Source organism: Lepidochelys kempii, chromosome 2, assembly GCF_965140285.1.
Source record: "Lepidochelys kempii isolate rLepKem1 chromosome 2, rLepKem1.hap1, whole genome shotgun sequence".
In the NCBI taxonomy this organism is placed as follows: Eukaryota; Metazoa; Chordata; order Testudines; family Cheloniidae; genus Lepidochelys; species Lepidochelys kempii.
In genome coordinates, this window is record NC_136381.1 from 262,076,339 (window position 1) to 262,096,639 (window position 20,301).

Below are 20,301 nucleotides of genomic sequence, written 5' to 3' on the forward strand. Positions count from 1 at the left end.
TCTAGTTTTGAACTGTCTGATTAAAAGTAACTTTTCAATGATAGTTTAAGTACTGAATCCTTGATACCAAGTCTGCTTTAATGAAACCTCAAATGGAACATCTATTGTGGACCCCCCAGGATTTGAAAAGAATTGGTGGAGGGGGCATAGAAAAGGAAAATCATGATTTCTGTGGGTTCAGGGAATAATTTGAGAAAAGAAATTCACGTACAGGTCATGTTGATACTCTGATGAGTAAAATTAATGTGATGGTGGGTTGTTGTTTGTTTTAAATGATGTCCCTAGTTGAATTTCTGTGTCTAAATAGCGCAGTTCCTCTTGCATCTTTTAATGCAGCCTTGCTTTGAACAGACTGAACTTGGATGCAAGTATTATGTCATGCTAGTGTTTTGCAACTTGGAAGTAATTTCCTTTCCTCACTGGGAGAGAATTTAAAGAGTGACTCCAATCCTTTATGATAAATTAAATCTCTTTTACAAAATTGTTTGAGTCACATCTTCTTAAATTAATATTCTGATCTTGAAGGGAAATAAGAAATGTGACAGACGTAGCTCTGTTGTACTAGATGTAGTGCAGTGACTGTTTCTCTACTGGCTCCTACACACCCAGCTCTTTCTAACTTAAATGAATGGAGGTATCTATATGAGGCATTAATCATGGACCATGTTAGCATCTGTTACTATACAGCTGATTCCCTACCCAGCAGAGCAATCTGCTGCTGTAGGGAGGACTGCAAACTTAATATGTGAGAGGCAGTATTGTAGTCTTGATGTTATATATAGATGTATTGTTTTGGAAGCTGATTCATGGAGCCAGCAAAATAGAAGGAGAATGAGAAAGTAGGAAAAATGTGCTTTCCTGTATTGTAACTCCTGTTTTTGTTTTGTTTTTTGCCGGGCGGGGGGGAGGGGTGTTGGGTTTGGTTTGGTTTGTGTGTTGCTTAATAGAACTCACTTAAAAATAATAGTTACATTCTTGTACTGTAATAATTTCAGAAGTACTTCACCCACTCTTTTTTTATTGCCAAATGGTATAGTTTTTTATCCTTAAAAATATTACCATGAGATGTCTTGGAGTATATATTTATACAGACATTAATACATGAAAAAATTGTTTATTGCATGCATTTAATGATTTTTTTAAAATAGGACTTGTAAATGTTGTACTCGTTAATGTAAATTATTTTTTTATACTAATGTTCACAATTCCCTGTACTTAGTATGATTTTAATCTTTATTTAGACTTTTATCAAATTTTTAACTGGATTTTTTCACTGTTTTTTGTCTTTTACCTTCACTTTTTTGTTTCCTCTGCCATTCTGCTTTTTACCTCTTCATCTGAATTCCTGATTTTTTACCATCATATCCATGTTGATGTATGTCAAATTAGAACAACAAAGCCTGCTCCTCATCTTGATGGGTAAGTCTTCTATTTTTAACTTGTACTGTTAATAAAATTCTAATATTCAGGAATAATTAGTTCACATCTCAATTTAAAGGTGGACAGAACTTAGAAACAAAAAATAATTGGTTGGTTTGATAAAAAAATGTGGCGGGGGGTTGCCATTTCAGCTTTTTTGACGATCTTTAAAAAAAAACCTACATAGTCATGAATGTAATCAAATGCTTTATTTTTAACTTAGGGTTTGTTTTTTTTGTTTTTTTTTGTTTTTTTAAACTTCCAGCTTTTGTTGTTAACCCTTGGGCCTCTGGGTTTAAAAATATAAAAATAAAATTATAATAATCTTATTTTCTTGTAGTGTCTTCAATATAGATAGTATCCCCAAATACTTTAGAGTCACTGCAAATATTAATTATGGGACTAGAAAATGGGAGGAAGAATTTAGAAGTCGTTGCGCTCTAATGAATAGCGAGTAAAGAATAATCCCATCTATATTGCTGATTTACTATGTGTCTTTGGGCAAGTCCTTTAACTTCTGTTTTAGTTTCCTGTCTAAAATGGTAATAATGATTACCTACCTTACTGATATGCGGTGAGAAATAAGTTTGTCAATGCCTTGAGATATCAAATACCTAAACTGAATAGTTCTCTCAATAAAGGCAATTTAGAGCCCTGCGAACACTCCACAGGCTGCCTCCATGATGCCACTCTTCCTTGACTTGTCAGTGACAAGGGCGACCCACACAGCTGTCTGCTGGGATGTCATTGTGCTCTTCTTTCAGCAGGCTGTGCCTTCCCTACCTTCCTGAGCCATTATACCCTTTTGCCAGGCAGACTGGGATCTAATAAAGGCCTCTTTTAAACACTCAATGTGTGACATGCAATTTTTGAGGGGTATATGTAAAATATTTCACTGAATCGGGTCTCCTTTAGCACCTCAGTATGTTATATCAGATAGAGAAGAGCTGCTGTTTCTAGGCATTGGGATGCCCTGTGTCTTTAAGGACACAGCCCTGGGCAGTGGGTGCTTAGACGTATGGCCCTATGAGAGGGGAAATAAAAAAGGCCCTCTGCCAACCACCCTATTTTTGCAAACACAGCAGGAGGCTCACTCCATCAGGATAACTGTTCTCCCCCCGCCCCTCCTTGTGCCAAGGATCTGCCCTCTGCCATAGTCTGGCAGCACCTCAACCCTGGACTAAACCCTGACTCATCCCCACCCCATCAAAGGACAATGGGGAGCTGAGGAGCAGCTTCAGCCCCAGGGCCCTGAGCAGCAGGAGAAGAGGGGAGTGCCATAGTCACCTGCATCATGGCAGCAGCTGCCTAGCTTTGGCTTCTGGTCTCTGACCTGGCCAGGGGCAAGACCTTGCAGGGGGGTGGAGGAGGAGGCAGTGCCAGCACTTAATTGAGGAGGAGCCGGGGGTCGGTTCACAAGAGGGGGCGGAATCTTGTGGCGAGGGAGGGTGCATTCCTCCCCCCCACCCCCAATTTTCTATCCAGCCCATCTCAGCCCCTCCGGTGAGAAGAGGCTGGTGCTGCCCCTGATTGTGATTAGGAGCCAAATTCTGGCCTAATAAAGTGCACATGCAAAGGTGGATTTGTCTTCCAAAGCTGCTGTTGACTTCCAGAAGAAGCTATGCACGACATGACCCTCTTTTTTTTTTTTAAATAGTGCATGAAATCCTTACATTTTTGATAACATGATGTTGGGGTGTTTTTGGTTTTGTTTTGTTTTTTGGGGTTTTTTTTTGGTTTTTTTTGAAAGATGGTTTTACTAACGCTAAATTTTGGACATGAACAACCCGGTAATACAGATGGAACCGAATTATTCCATGTAAGAATATGACTTTCAGTCTATGAAGAAGTCAGTGGAGAAGAATCCCAGCTATACCTAAACAGTTGTACTTTCTGAATCTTGTATTTCTGCAGTGTACATGTTGTCTTTGGACTGGTTATTTCTGGTTTTGAAGTGATAGAACAAATAGAAAATCTGAAAACTGATACTGCAAGTAGGCCATATGCAGACGTGCGAGTTATTGACTGTGGGGTGCTTGTTACAAAATCAGCAAAAAATGGTAAGCAAACATGTTGCTTGAAACGTATTGAAAATTGTCTTATGCAAAGATTACAAAATTTACTTATTTCTAAAAACTTAGTGGTTCTCTGGCATTTTAATTTGCATTTAAAGATGTCTGAGAATTAGATACTTTTTTCTAAACTGAAGATTCTCTCACTTGAAAAAGGGCATGCCCATTTCTTGTAAGCAATGTTGACATTTATTTTTGTGAACTGCCATACTGAACTTGAACGCAGATTTCTTTCCCAGTATTTGAGGGGTGGAGCTCTAAATATATTCCTTGGTACTGCACAAACTATAGACCTTTCAGGATATCTGAGCTGTTAACATAAAACTAGTCATGAAATTAATGTTAACAGAATTTTTTTCCCCTTAAATCATCGGAGGAAAATGTATGAGGACCAAACTTTACTGGGTATCCCATAACTTGTAAAAATTATATCCAAAGCATCACTGGAAATTTGTATAGGCCGAGATTTGACCTTTCTGAAAACTGTTAAAAGATGGGGGTAGGCCTACGGCTTCTAAATATTTTCCCATCCATCCATCCCCTTCCTCTCCCACAACCAATTCTCCACAACTTAATTGAACTTAACCAAAACCACTTACCCTTTTAGTGACAGTACACCCAAATATGATAGGCAGGCTTCCTCAATGCTCTGCAAAACACTTGTGCAAAATACGTTCTTGCTGGTGTCGATGAAATTGTTTTTACATGCCAAATAAACTAAAGACAGCATAGGTTTCTGAATTACGTGGAATAAACTACAATAATAAGCTTGCCAAATTGAAAAAGGACAAAATTGATTTTGTGTGTTTAAACTGAGTCCCTTTAAATTTTGAGTGAAATATAAGATTTTGTTGTTTTTTTTAAAATGGTGCAAACGTTTAAAATTGTGAAGAGTTATGGAATGAGAGACTACAGATGGGCAGACAATATAGCAAAAAAATATTTCACATGATACTGACCCCAGGAAGAAAGATGGAGGGATTTTTGAATTGAAGGGAAAGTCTTTCTTATCTGACTGCTGGTTCAGTGACTTCCTTCTGTCATCTTGTGAAGATTAGCAGAGATTTGTTGAGCCTTCCTGGCTTGGTTGGGAAAATGAACACCAGGTCTGAGAGAGAGGAAAAACACTCTCTCTTGAAGTTTCATTTTCAAAGGGTTAGAACAAAGAGACTTTTGGTCTTGTTGCGTGAGGGACAGCTTACAGTATTCCTGCAGGAGGAGAGGAGGGTGACATTCCCATTTGTGAACGTTTCCCCCTAGTTGATTGGGTGTGGTCTGAGAGCAGAGGTGGGCAAACTATGGCCCATGGGCCACATCCAGCTCCTGAGCTCCTGGCCCAGGAGTCTAGCCCCTGGCCCCTCCCCCCGCTGTTCTTCCCCTACCCCGCAGCCAGGCTGCTGCGCAGGCAATGGCTGTGAGATCCTGCTGCTCTGAGCGGCATGGTAAGGGGGCGGCAGTGGGGGGGTTGGGTAGGGGATCCCAAGGGGGCGGTTAGGGGACAGGGAGCAGGGGAGGTTGAATGGGGCAGAGGTTCTGGGGCAGTTAGGGTTCAGGGAACACGGGGAGTTGGACAGGGCGTGGGAGTCCCGGGGGGCCTGTTAGGGGGCAGGGATATGGATAGGTCGGGGCAGTCAGGGAGTAGGGAGGTTGGATAGGGTGTGGGGTCCCAGGGGGAGGTTTGGGGCAGGGGGTCCCAGGAGGGGGCAGTCGGGACAAGGAGCAGCGGGGGTTGGATGTGTCGGGGGTTCTGAGGGGGACAGTAAGGGGGCAGGAAGTGGGAGGGGGCGAATAGGGGGCAGGGGGGCTGTTTGGGGGGCACAGCCTTCCCTACCTGGCCCTCCATACAGTTTTGCACCCTGATGTGGCCCTTGGGCCAAAAAGTTTGCCCACCCCTGTCCTAGAGGGTAATGGACAAATTCTATACAAGTATGAAGATGAATGATAGAGCAGACTGATGTGGTTTCTACGAGAAGAGGTGGATATTGGGACTGACTCTGAGAGTCTTGATATTGATTTTAAGTGTAACTTGTGCGTTGATCATCTAAGATGTTTGAGTCACAAAAAAAAGATGAATGTGGATGGTGCTTGTTCATCTTTCTCTTTTGTCCTAGGAAGAACCAATGAGATGAAGTCACAGTATTGCAAGCTAAAATTTATTTTAAAGTAGTCAGGTGATTAAAAAAATGAATCGTGCAATTAAACAACAATAGAATACCATTTATTCTAAGTTTCAGAGTAGCAGCCGTGTTAGTCTGTATCTGCAAAAAGAACAGGAGGACTTGTGGCACCTTAGAGACTAACAAATTTATTTGAGCATAAGCTTTTGTGAGCTACAGCTCACTTCATCGGATGCATTCAGTGGAAAATACATGCGGGAGATTTATATACACAGAGAACATGAAACAATGGGTGTTACCATGCACGCTGTAACGAGAGTGATCAGGTAAGGTGAGCTATTACCAGCAGGAGAGCCGAAGGCTTTTGTAGTGATAATCAAGGTAGGCCATTTCCAGCAGTTGACAAGAACGTCTGAGGAACAGCGGGGGGGAAGGGGAATAAACATTGGGAAATAGTTTTACTTTGTATAATGACCCATCCACTCCCCGTCTTTATTCGAGCCTAAGTTAATTGTATCCAGTTTGCAAATTAATTCCAATTCAGCAGTCTCTCCTTGGAGTCTGTTTTTGAAGTTTTTTTGTTGAAGAATTGCCACTTTTAGGTCACTCAATTACAGACCTAAAAGTGGCAATTCTTCAACAAAAAAACTTCAAAAACAGACTCCAAGGAGAGACTGCTGAATTGGAATTAATTTGCAAACTGGATACAATTAACTTAGGCTCGAATAAAAACGGGGAGTGGATGGGTCATTACACAAAGTAAAACTATTTCCCCATGTTTATTCCCCCCCCGCTGTTCCTCAGACGTTCTTGTCAACTGCTGGAAATGGCCCACCTTGATTATCACTACAAAAGCCCTCCCCCCGCTCCCTCCTGCTGGTAATAGCTCACTTTACCTAATCACTCTCGTTACAGTGTGTATGGTAACACCCATTGTTTCATGTTCTCTGTGTATATAAATCTCCCCACTGTATTTTCCACTGAATGCATCCGATGAAGTGAGCTGTAGCTCACGAAAGCTTATGCTCAAATAAACTTGTTAGTCTCTAAGATGCCACAAGTCCTCCATTTATTTTAAATAATTTTGGATGTTTACTACATTTTCAAATATATTAATTTCAGTTACAACACAGAATACAAAGTGTACAGTGCTCACTTTATATTTATTTTTTATTACAAATATTTACACTAAAAAAACAAAAGTTTTCAGTTCACCTCATACAAGTACTATAGTGCAATCTCTTTATCATGAAAGTTGAACTTACAAATGTAGAATTATGTTAAAACAAAAACTGTTTTACTTTTGAATGCAATGTGAAACTTTAGAGCCTAGAAGTACACTCAGTCCTACTTCTTGGTCAGCCAATCACTCAGACAAACAAGGCTGGTTACAATTTGTGGGAGATAATGCTGCCTGCTTCATGTTTACAATGTCACCTGAAAGTGACAACAGGTGTTCGCATGACACTGTTGTAGCTGGTGTTGCAAGATATTTACATGCCAGATGCGATAAAGATTCATGTGTCCCTTCATGCTTCAACCACCATTCCAGAGGACATGTGTCCAGGCTGATGATGGATTCTGCTTTATAATGAGCCAAAGTGGTGTGGACTGATGCATGCTCATTTTCATCCTCTGAGTCAGATGCCAACAGCAGAAGGTTGATTTTTTTTTTTTTTTTTTTTTTTGGTTGTGGTTCGGGTTCTATAGTTTCCATATCAGAGTGTTGCTCTTTTAAGAAATCTGAAAGCATGCTGCACACTTTTACGATAAAGAGATTGCACTTCAATACTTGTATGAGGTGAATTGAAAAATACTATTTGGTTTATCATTTTTACAGTGCATATAGTTATAATAAAAATAATAATATAAAGTGAGAACTGTGCACTTTGTATTCTGTGTCGTAATTGAAATCAATATTGAAAATGTAGAAAAACATTCAAAAAATATTTAATAAATTTCAATTGGTATTCTATTATAAATGTTATTAATCGCAATTAATTTTTTGAGTTAATCGCATGAGTTAACTGTTCTGTTCATATGACCAAATATCCACACATTTACTTATTAACATTTCTTTATCAAACATTTATTTGTTAATATGGCAAGCTTTTCATCTTGTTCATATACTATAATTTGTTTATTGAAATATTAAAAAATCCTCCTGTGTTATGTATAATTGAAATGTTGGTTATAAAGTGGTACACTCTGTTTTTTAGGGTAGAGAGATGTAAATTGGAGAGCTGTATAGTTCACTTGGTAGAAACTGAAGAATTTTACCACACTCATCCTTACTCTGATATAAAAATTATTATACTTCAGGTTAATCATTTCATTGATATTTCATTCATTTAATATGTATGGTCCGAACACTTACTTAATGTAATTGCACATTTAAGTGTCCTGTTTCTTTTCTGTTGTGGCTAATCGGGAAATAAGGAAGCTGATGATTGTTTATAGTTTACACTCTGCTCTTTTGGAGAACCATGTTTCTATAATAGTGTCATCTTAAGTTTTAGAGAAAAAGAGGAAAGCGTCTACTCACTCAGAAGCTTCAGATTCCTCCTCTAGCTCATCAACCTCTTCAGAATCTTCATCGGAAAGTGAAGCTGAAAATGAGAAAAGTAGAAGAAGAAAGCGCAAGAGAAGAACTAAAATAAAACAATCAAGAAAGCGAAGACGGGAAGAGAGAAAGAAAGAGGAGCCAAGGTGCAAACGGATATCAAACCAAAGAGGGTGACTAATCTGTTAAGAATCCCAAAGAAATCATGTGTGAAATTACCATGTTAATTATATAGGTGCTTTATGGAAAACATTATTAAGATGTATTTAATTCTGGAAGTTTGATTTTGTTCGTCCTTTAAAATTAAAGTTTACTGTAGATTTAATTAAAGATTTTTTACTAAATATAGAGAAGCTATTAGTAACTTAACTAATAAACTGCATCTCTGCACACTGACAGCCATTTGGGACATAATATATTTACATACATTGGGAAGGAGAAACTAATGCATGGAGACAACATTTAATTATTTGGGATCATTTTTAAAGTAGAGGAAAATTTACTGTACTGTATTAAGGATGCTCATATTAAAATGTGATATTTATTTTCAATTATGATTTACTATATTTTAGAATATTAAGATACCTGTTGACACTGTAATAAGTTAACTGATGATCCAAGAAGGAAATATAACTTTTGTCTGTTAAATGTGAAAGGAGCCTTGTTTCTCTAGTTCTTTGATAGCTTGACTTGTAGATGTTGGCATAAAATTAAATGAGTTAACAATGTGATGAGTTAACAATGTGACATATCCTTAGTGTTGGATATGTCACTTACGGTTATTTTTTTTAAATCAGTTTTGAGAATATGTACGTCTTTCAGCCTAGGTTTAGATAATAGTTTTGCTTTGTAAATTGCTTTCTCCCCCCTCCCACCACCCAGCAGCCATTCTGACAAGAGTGATGTAAATGAGAGAAAATCAGTTGACTTGAGCACAAAAAGGGACAAACCTGTGGTTCGACCTGAAGAAATTCCCCCAGTGCCTGAAAATAGATTTTTGCTGAGAAGAGATGTGCCTGTTGTCAAAGTAGAACCTGAGCCGTAAGCTGTAGATTTAACCTTTTTTGTTACACTATGGTATTAACTTAGTGGGGATGTTCTTTCCATTAATAAAGGATTTTCTGTACTGACTCTCGGAGGGCCACCCAGTGGTGAAAGTAAGGTTCTTAACATTAAGTAACTTAGCTGCTTGTAACATTTTCCACTGGAATTTCCACTTCAGCCTGTGTCTCTAATCTCATCAGATCGAATCTTATGTAATAACTTGGGCTGTCGATTAATCGCAGTTTATTCATATGATTAACTCAAAAAAATTAATCGTGATTAATAAAATTAATCATGATTAATTGCACTGTTAAATGATAGAATACCAATTGAAATGTATTAAATATTTTTGAATGTTTTTCTACCTTTTCAAATATATTTATTTCTATTATAACACCGAATACAAATTGTACAGTGCTCACTTTATATTATTTTTATTACAAATATTTGCACTGTAAAAATGATACAGAAATACTATTTTTCAATTCACCTCATACAAGTACTGTAGTGCAATCTTTTTATCGGGAAACTGTAACTTACAAATGTAGATTTTTTGTTGTTATATAACTACACTCAAAACCAAAACAATATAAAACTTCAGAGCCTAAAAGTCCACTCAGTCCTACATGTTGTTTAGCCAATCCCTAAGACAAACAAGTTTGTTTACATTTACAGGAGATACTGCTGCCTGCTTCTTATTTACAGTGTCACCTGAAAGTGAAAACAGGTGTTCGCATGGCACTTTTGTAGCCAGCATTGCAAGGTATTTACGTGCCAGATATGGTAAACATTCGTATGCCTCTTCATGCTTCGGCCACCATTCCAAAGGACATGCTTCCATGCTGATAATGCTTGTTAAAAAAATTAATGCACTAGTTAAATTTGTGACTGAGCTCCTTGGGGGAGAATTTTATATCTCCTGTTCTGTTTTACCCACATTCTGCCATATATTTCATATTATAGCAGTCTCGGATAATGACCCAGCACATATTTGTTTTAAGAACACTTTCACAGCAGATATGACAAAATGCAAAGAAAGTAGCAATGTGAGATTTCTAAAGATAGCTACAGCACACAACCCAAGGTTTAAGAATCTGAAGTGCCGTCCAAAATCTGAGAGGAACGAGGTGTGGAGCATGTTTTCAGAAGTCTTAAAAGAGCAACACTCAAGTTGTGGAAACTACAGAACCTGAAACACCAAAAAAGAAAATCAACCTTCTGCTGGTCGCCTCTGTGTCAGATGATGAAAATGAACATGCGTCAGTCCGCACTGCTTTGGATTGTTATTGAGCAGAACCCATCATCAGCATGGACACGTCCTCTGGAAGGGTGGTTGAAACATGAAGGGACATGTGAATCTTTAGCACATCTGGCAAGTAAATATCTTGTGATACCGGTTACAACAGTGCCTTGTGAACACCTGTTTTCACTTTTAGGTGATGTAACCGAGAAGCGGGCAGTGTTAACACCTGCAAATTGTAACCAAACTTGTTTGAGTGAGTGATTGGCTGAAGTGGGACTGAGTGGACTTGTAGGTGCTAAAGTTTTATACTGTTTTATTTTTGAATGCAGTTATTTTATTGTACATAATTCTACATTTATAAGTTCAACTTTCATGATAGAGATTGCACTACAGAGCTCGTACTAAGTGAATTAAAAAATACAATTTCTTTTGTTTTTTACAGTGTATTTGTAATAAAAAATAAAGTGAGCACTGTACACCTCGTATTCTGTGTTGTAATTGAAATCAGTGTATATGAAAATGTAGAAAACATCCAAAATATTTAAATAAATGGTATTCTATTATTGTTCAACAGCACGATTAATCACTTGATTAATCAAGATTAATTTTTTAATTGCTTGACAGCCCTAGTAATAACTTTACATTGTGCCACTTGTGAAGGATCCCAAATGTGTTACAAACCTAAATTGAAATATAAACAATACAAATAGATTACTTCATCCACTGCTTCTGTATGAAACCCCAGGATAAAATGCAGTAATTGTTTAGCAGTGCATAGCAATATAACAGAGTAGTTTAAGAGGGAAAATGAAGTATTACCTTTCCAATTTAAACAGTAAGAGGAATTTGATTTCAGTCTTGTGATCAGTTGGAATTTGGTCAAGACCCTGATGTTAATATGCTTCTCCCTATTTTCCAAAAACGCTATCTTTCTAGAGAAACCAAATAATCATGAATTTGTAAAATAGTTTCAAATTAAATATAAAAGAAATATTATACAAAGTTCAAATGCTCTTTCTATAGCATACTCTGTGTAATGGGCTGAATTGCTTAATATACAATACTAGTCAATCATCTACAGAGCCTGTTTACATTCAAACAATGTTCATGGACATAAAAAAGTTGACAGTAAGTCCCTGCTTGAAATGATAAATCATTTCTTCAAGCTTTGACAACTATTCATTTCTACTGAGCATACTGAAGTGTATTTACAGGAATGTTGAATTGCCTTTCATTGCTAAAAACCATTAGAACTGGTCAGTTGTCCATAGGTGGCAAACTAGTGATGCCCCTTAGGGCTTGTGTACATGAATATTTAGTTTGTGGCAAGCTGGGGTGTAATTCTATCCCATGCTAGCTTGCTGCACGATAAGGGTCAGTGTGGACCATCCTGATATGCACTTACAGTTCTCTAGTCGGTGTGCATTGTCAAGGTACACATGGACCTCAGTGTGTGGCAGGTGCAGTGTGGGTTAGAGTTACACCCCAATTTGCTGTGAACTAAATGTCTGTGTAGACAAGCCCTTAAAGTAATATATTTGTGGACGCGGAGATCCAGGCATTACTCAGTGCACATACGGTTAGCAGACAGGAGATAAAAATGACTGCATCCTAGAAAAAGGGTGCACTGTTCTAACATCATTTTGCAAGTTCATTAGTAAGTCAGCATTATTTACTGTAGATAGTCTAATCTTGTTAGCTAGGTGAAAATTACTATATGGTAGTGATCCACCTTTCATAGGGAAGCTATCTATTCACTTATTTTTTCTTTCTCTCCTCATAATATTGCTTTCTCAGTACACTGACTTTCAGTCTTTCTCTATTTGTTTTATTGGACCTCTTGTTAAATATTTTGTACATTATTAGCTTAACAATGATCTATGAGGAACAAATTCATATTTTTATTACTGGGTTACATTAAACCCATTTTTTCTTCTTATTTTAGGAAACTTCTTGATGTTGCACCAGTTTTGACTGACCAGAAGCCGTCAGTCTCTAAATCTGGAAGAAAAATTAAAGGAAGAGGAACAATCGTATGTTTATATTTCTTTCACCCTTTCCCCTACCCACCCTTTCTTCCCAGAGTTTTAAATAACTCGTATGGTTTGCATGTGATTTTATTGTAACTGAGGTTGAAGGACCATAGCTTACTTGGTTGATGTGTTGAAATGTTGCAGCAAAATTAAAACTGTATTTGTAAAACCCTCACATTTTTATAGCTCTTACACTAAAAACAGGCTTACCTATTAGATTGATGGGAAAAGCAGGATGTTTGCCCCTTCGTCATGAGTGGGTATTAAAATCACTTAAGGATGAAATACTTAGAGGGTAAATAATGCCCGCTAGATTCATCCCATAATCGCCGCTGGATCCCAACTTATGGCACCCTGGACAATAGACTACAGAAGCAGCCAGACACAATGACAATAGCTGCTACTTTTCTCCATTTGTCAGGGTGCCCCACAATAGCCTTAGTTGAACCCCAGGATTGTAAGGTGCAGAGATAAGGAAGTACTGTCTCTTTTGCCTTTTGTTATGATGGCTGTTGATCATGTCTCCAGTCGTAGTAACTGTGCTCTTCTGATTACTGTATATACGTAGTCGAGAAAGTAGAGTGACATTGTTGGGGTCTGAGGATTCAGTGGTATGGGGGAGGGATCTTTGGATGTATTAGCCTTTCAGTCTCTGTTTTGATGGGTTTGGGTAGCCAAAGTAAGAGACATATGTAGTTGTAGGTCAGTTGGTCAATATAGGTCTCATCTTAGCTCCACTGTGCAATGAGTTACATGAGCCACAAGGGAAGTTTAATGTTGTTTAATGCAAGGTCAATATCTCATAGTCACATTCACCTATAATTTAGTCATGAAAGTTGAAAAATTAGAAGGGGGTTCAGAGGAGAGCTGAAAGAATGGTTTGAGGTCTAGGAAAAACATGTTTTATAATGAGACACAGAAGCTCAAAATACATTATTTATCCAAGAAAAGTTTTAGGTGACTTGATCACAGTCTACAAGAGCCTATGTGGGGAAAGAGTGGTATGATAGAGAGCTCTTTAATCTAGCAGAAAAAGGCATAAGAAGTTTGTTAGAACTGAAGCTAGACAAATTTACACTAGAAATCAGGTGCAGATTTTTAAGTGAAGGTAATTAGCCACTGCAGCAATTTGCATAGGGATATGTTGGATTCTCCATCAGTAAATCTCTAAATCAATACTGGATATTTTTCTAGAAGTTATACTGTCACTCAGACAGAAGTTCTTTGAATGGCACCATGGTGCATATTATGATCACGGTAATATCTATGAGGCCGTCAGCATGCGTCCGCCCTTGTGGATCCTCCCATTTGAGGCAAACAAACTTTTTAACCTTGGAATTGTTGAGGCCCTCTACTCCTTGAAAGATTCAAAGGTAACTGAGTATACTTTGAGTCTTTATGACTCAGCTCCAAGAATGAAGTAGCCGCAGCTGCAGCCGTCCTTCAGACAGCATTCTTCTGCCCAGTATTACCATTGGCCAGAGAGGCCATCGCAGATGACCCTCTGCCTCCTCATCTGTTGCCTCACAGTCTTGGGCTTCCCCCAGACATCAAGTTTGATGCCAATGTTGAGAGCCTAATAGAACCACTAAAGGATTTTTTACTTTCTAAGATTCCCCACCCCTTTGGAAAGTGCCTCTTTTTTTCAGGAAGCTTGGGCTGGGATTACTTGGAACCTGTGGGTCCTGAATGTTGTAAGAGACTCCCTTTTTCAACTCAGACCAGTGGAGGGAGTTGCCCTTGGAGTTCAGGGCTGGGGTTTTGATTTCCATTACTTTCTTATCCTAAAGAAGAAAGGAGGTTGGTGGTCCCTCCTGGACCTTTGATATCTCAACATCTATATCCATCATTTCAAGTCCAGGATGGTGATTCTACCCTCCATAATTCCTTCATTAGGTCTTCAAGACTGGTTTGGAGCTCGTGGCCTGCAAGCTGCCTATTTACATATAGCCAGCAAGCCCTACAAGAAATCTGGGATATTTCCTATGGGACATTTAATTACCAGTACAGAGTCCGGCCCTCTGGTCTTTCCGTACTATGGGTGTTCTCCAAGTGTTTGGCAGTTATAGGAGCTCACCTAAGAAGACAAGGAATCCAACTCTACCTTTACCTCAATGACAGGCTAATTCGAGGCAGATCACTCCAACTGGTCATCTTTTCAGTTCAAGTAATTCACACCTCTTTGCCTCACTGTGCCTCAAGGTCAACAGACAAAAATCTACAATGATTTGGACTCAGAGCATAGAGTTAATAGGAGGACTGGTAGACTCCAGATCAGTGGAGAGTGTACCTTCCACAAAATAGATTCCAAGCAATAGTAGGTATCATGAGCCAACTTCAGGATCACCCAGAATATCAGTGGAAACCTGCCTCAGGCTTCTAGAACATGCAGTCTCATGTACCCATGTGAAGTGATTGCCAGACTTCACCTATGTTCTATGCTCGTTGTATCTACCCAAGAGACACTGAATGGACATAGTGATTACAGTCCCACAAGACTGTTTGTTAAGCTCGTGGAAAGAGACTCTCTTCAGGTTTGCAACAGAGTATCCTATCTATACTTCTCTCTACCATGACTCTGATGGCAGACTCCATCACTCAGAGATGGGCAGCTTGTCGAGGTCACCTTAAAATTCAGGACCTATTGTCCTCTTTGGAAGCTTGCTTCCATTTAAATATCTTAACGCTCAAAGCTGTCCATCTCACATGCAGAATATTCCTTTCTCTACTCTGGAGAGCCACAATAGTAGTACTTATAGACAACACCATAGCTATGCATTATATATCCAGACAAGAAGGAGAAAGACTGTGTCTGTGCTCTGTCAGGAGACCATTTGACTCTGTAATTGGTGCATTCTGACTCAGATCAAACTGGTGGCTCTCCACCTTTTCAACTTTCAGAACACCTTGGCAGATCAATTCAGCAGGCATCCTCAGATAACCAGGGCGTTCTATCAGACTTCATCCTGTAGAACATTGTTCACAAGTGTGGATTCAAATTTTCAACCAGACAGACTTACAAAGCTAAATGGAAGATTGTCTCAGAGTTTTAAATAAACTACTGCATTCATCTCCCAGTTTTCTTTCCCAAGTCTCACTTAACTGTGGGAGAAGCTAAACTTCACACAGAAAGGGCACTGTCTCTTTACAATGACAAGATAAAATTGTTCAGGAGCACCGCCCAGATCATTTGTGGCCTTTGCTGATAGAGCTGGGGAGTAACCTATATACACTCATGTTATCTAAGGAGGTCTCCGGCTGTATAAAGACACGTTATGAGTTAGTCCGGTTTGATCTAGCTAGCCATATTGGAGCTCATTGCACTAGAGCTCAGACTATCTGACAAATGGCCCTATGTCTGTAATTTGTAGAACAGCTACATTGAGCTTGGTCTGCATATTTACAAGATGCTATTCCTTAATATAGGCTTCCAGATTGGATACTCATTTTAGAAGAGATGTACTGCAGTCAAATTTAAATAGGACTTCTACCACCCTCCTCCAAGCAAACAGACAACTGCTTTGTTAGTGAAATACATGTAGACTCAAAGAAGAAAGGTTTGTTATCCTGCAGTAACTGTGGTTCTTTGAGATGTGTTGTCTGCATGGATTCCACAACCTTTCCTCCTTCTCTGATCTTATGGAATCCTATTGCTCTGGGTTCTGTTTTGGCAAAGAAACTGAGAGAGTTGGATTAGCTTAATCCATTATGCCGTTCGATTGGGGGCCCTCAAGTGAATACTGCTGACCAAGCAAATCAGATCTTATGCACAAGGGACACATATCCACATGGGTTCCACTTTTGCTGCACAACATACGTTTAAGAACGACACTTACTATACGGTAAGTAACTGTTCTTTATGGGCTTTATGATGCAGAGATTACTGGGTGAAGTTGTCTGTCCTGTGTTATTGAGGAGGTGAGACTAAGGCCATGTCTACGCTGCTGCGATCGATGCAGCGGGGGTCGATTTACAGGGTCTAGCAGAGACCTGCTAAATTGACCGCAGAGTGCTCTCCGTCGATTCTGGTACTCCACCGGAAAAAGAAGATTAATGTAAGTCAACAGGAGAGCATCTCCCGTCGATGCAGCACGGTGTAGACACTGCAGGAAGTCGACCTAGGCTACGTTGAGTCCAGCTACTTTATTCATGTAGCTGGAGTAGCATAACTTAGGTCGACTTACCGCAGTAGTGTAGACAAGGCCTAAATGATCACCATGGTCGCTTGTGGCCTTAAAATCTATGAATTTATGGAAGAGACTCCTGATTTTGCTTGTGTTATTGAGACCTGCTGAATGATACTTTTGCCTCAGTTCTCTCCTGCAGGGTACTTGGTTTCCTTTTTGCCTTTGTTTAAGCCTGCTTTTGTACTCTTCCAGCGATACCACACACCACCTCGATCACGATCCTGTTCTGAATCAGATGATGATGAGAGCAGTGAAACCCCTCCTCATTGGAAAGAGGAGATGCAGAGGTTAAGAACATACAGACCACCCAGTGGGGAGAAGTGGAGTAAAGGAGATAAGTAAGATCTTTACTACAAATTTTAAGTTGTTATATGTGTTATTTGTCTTGTAAAATGAGAAGATACTCTCTTCAAGTTCAGAATAATAAAAATAGAAAAGACTTATTCCATAACCTTTCCGTATTGTTACTATGCCATGGTCTCTCTTGGAAGCACAGTCAAAAAGAAATATATCAGATCTTGTAAACAGTCCTTATACAGTTATAAATGTTTCAACAGAAGCAGCTCTATGAAAAAATTCTGATGACTTGGTAACTGTGGTGTGAATCTTGTTATACCATCAGAATATTCGGTTTTCTGCATTTATGTATCTGATGGTTATTGAATAATAGTAACATATTCGTCATAAACAAAACATCCCAATTGCTATGAATTCCTTCGGCCTGTTAATATATTGTAAGATTGTTTGGTAGAGAAGCACAAAAAAAGTATGAGAAAATGGTTAAGCTTGGATTTCAACATAGCTTATGAATCTATAGTTCTCCTTCAAATGATTGTGCACACTTACATTCCAATCCACGTGTTCATGCATGCAGTGCACTTGAGTCAGAGACTTTTGCCAGCAGTCCCACTATGCAGTGCATGTGTCTCTGTTCTTGTTCTCTCAGGCAAAGACATAAAAGGGGCCTGGCCACCTCCCTCTCAGTTCCTTCTCACTGCTCACAGTAAGCATTGGAACTCCCTGTAGTATTTGCTTCAATTAGCCAGCATCTCTAAAAGATACGGAAAAAATCCCCAGGTGTGGAACCTGTGGAGCCGTTATCCCGGTCACAGATAGGCACAAGAGCTGCTTGATTTGTCTGGTTTAGATGAGGGACAAATGCTCTATTTGTACCTCCTTCCCCACCAGGACCAAAAACAGAGGAACTTTTGACTTAAGGTCCACCTTGTGAAAGAGGCCATGCATCTTGCATCATAGTTGAGCCCTGACCATGAGGCAGGGGACTCAGATTCAAGCAGAAGTGCCCCTCCAGCTCCTCCTGTTTCAAAACGCAAGTCCGCTGACAAACATCATGCTTTGTCTTCTCTGTCAGCTTCAACAAAGCGACCTGGGCATTCCAATGCTAATAAGACCTCAAAGTTTTGGTCTTTCCCCAGAAAATCTTCTGGTAAGTCCTCTGGTACCCATTTGAGGCTTCACAAATGTAAGTGCTCACCAGTTCCATATGAGGGAGCACGGTCAAGTCCAGTGTCTTCACCCATGATGGGTCTTTTGTTCTCGCTGACTAATATATATTGGTTAGCATGTAAATATTGTGTGTGTGGTATGCATTAAGCACAAATACTGTAACAGTGATATAACCTAAACAGGCCTTTACCATAATCTTGTTCACTTCCTATGCTAAGTGTCCCATAACACTTTGCATTTGCTGAAATCAGCATTTGTCACAAGCAGATAGGGAACTTGTCAAAATCAAGATACATTGGTTCTGTGTTTCAGTACAAGCTATGGAAATACCTTCACAGATCAGTACCTGGAATGCTAGTACCCAAAACCAAAGTAAGGAGGGAACAGAATAACAAGTTAGGGACGTGGAAGAAAGTGATGGGTTGGATTTTGGTGACGTGTAGTAAGAATGTGTAACTTGTAAAATCATATAAATAATACCAGCTGAAATGTGTAACTTGGGGGGCACACCTTCTGCATAAGATGAATATAACATTGCTTCATAGGACTGCTCTTCAGAGACTGGTATCCTATAGGACCTTTTTCCTGTACCATGTTGTTAAACTTTGACTAAGATTGGTTATTTGGTTTCTTGAGTATATTTCATAATGAACCAAAATGTGGTCATGCAATTGACTATACAATTTATCAGCTCTTTTCAGCTGTTTCAGTCTGCCTGTGCTCCACTGGCACTATTGACACACTTACCTGAGGTACCTTCCACCATGTAGGCCTTGTTGTCCTCAGGCGATCTCCTTTGTTTTTCCCTGCCAGACTCTCCTCTTCTACAACCAGTGACACTGTCTTCAGGGCCATCAGCGTACCTGGCACTGTGGGCACTATCTCTGTTTCAGTCATCTGTATGATGACTGTATGCAAAACCATACTCTGAAATGTCCCTAGCCTCTGTTTGCCAGAAGCTGGGAATGGGCGACAGGGGATGGATCAGCTGATGATTAACTGTTCTGTTCTTTCCCTCTGGGGCAGCTAGCATTGGTCACTGTCGGAAGACAGGATACTGGGCTAGATGGACCATTGGTCTGACGCAGTGTGGCCATTCTTATGTTCTTACGAGTTATGCTGGCATCATTGGCATGGATCACTTCATCTACATTCTGCCAACCCTTGCTTTCTTTGGAGCCCAATGTCTCTCATATCCAGGCCACCTAGAACACCAATGAGAACTGCTCCTCCATATTCTGAGATGGCTTACATTTCTTCTGACTCAAAAAGAGAAGAATCTGTCTCACCTTTGGAAGAATCTGTTGTCCTATAAGGAAATCCCTGCTTGGGGTCCCCCTTACTGGTCTTGTGCTGCTCCAAGAGACTCTAGATTTTCCTCACTCTAGAAAGAAGTCTCCTACTCCCTTGCTGCCAAAAACCTCTACTCATCGTCCTGCTACCATCCCTCAACCTGCTGTGCTGAATCCCATGGAAGAAGAGGAGGAATTAATGGAAGAATCCTTAGATCTTTCTTCTCCTATTTCTTCATCTTCTCCAGATAAGGCAGTCACACCAGAGACTTCATCTCCCCTCCAAGGACTTCAGAGTTTTTCACGACCTGATTAGGAGGGTTGACACTTCTCTGGCGGGGGGTGCAGTAGAAACTTGTATAAGAGAATCCACCACACTGTCCTAGTTACTTTACATCCCCCTCCCCTGGGAAGAGTTGCACTTCCCATCAATGAAGCATTACTGTAGGTAGCGAGAACTCTCTGGGAAACTCCAGCCTCTATACCACTTATGGGCAAGCTAGTGGACAGACAATACCAAATCCCTCAACAAGATTTTGACTGTTTCTTTACCCATCCAGTTCCTGAGTCTTTGGTGTTCACAGGTGCTAATGAACAGTCCCATCAGTCTCACCCTTAGGCTACTCCCAAGGATAAAGAATATGAGAGGCTGGATTTATACAGCCCAAATATTTCTTCCGCTGCCACACTTCAAATAAGAGTTGCTAATTATCAGGCTGTTTTGTCAAAATATAACTTTATTAATTTCTTTGCAATTTCTAAATTTGCTGACAAGCTGTCAGAGGAATATAAGGAATGGTTTTTAGTGCTGGTTTCAGGGGCATCTTACAGGATGCTGCTGATACAGCTTTGTGTTCCAAAGGC

General features: G+C 39.6%; 1 protein-coding gene across 12 annotated transcripts in view; it reads left to right on the top strand.

The window, feature by feature from the left end:
* Positions 1–20,301, top strand: part of NKTR (natural killer cell triggering receptor) — an 80,169-nt gene that overhangs the window by 45,488 nt on the left and 14,380 nt on the right. For 5 of the 12 annotated variants that reach the window (XM_073334786.2, XM_073334787.2, XM_073334788.2 and 2 more), the window contains 6 exons: positions 1,390–1,419; positions 3,334–3,479; positions 8,122–8,344; positions 9,054–9,212; positions 12,404–12,491; positions 16,871–17,016. In XM_073334786.2, the coding sequence (XP_073190887.1) occupies positions 1,390–1,419; positions 3,334–3,479; positions 8,122–8,344; positions 9,054–9,212; positions 12,404–12,491; positions 16,871–17,016 (792 nt within the window). The remainder of the gene's footprint in view (positions 1–1,389; positions 1,420–3,333; positions 3,480–8,121; positions 8,345–9,053; positions 9,213–12,403; positions 12,492–16,870; positions 17,017–20,301) is intronic. The other 7 variants (XM_073334781.2, XM_073334783.2, XM_073334784.2 and 4 more) reach the window with 6 other exon arrangements.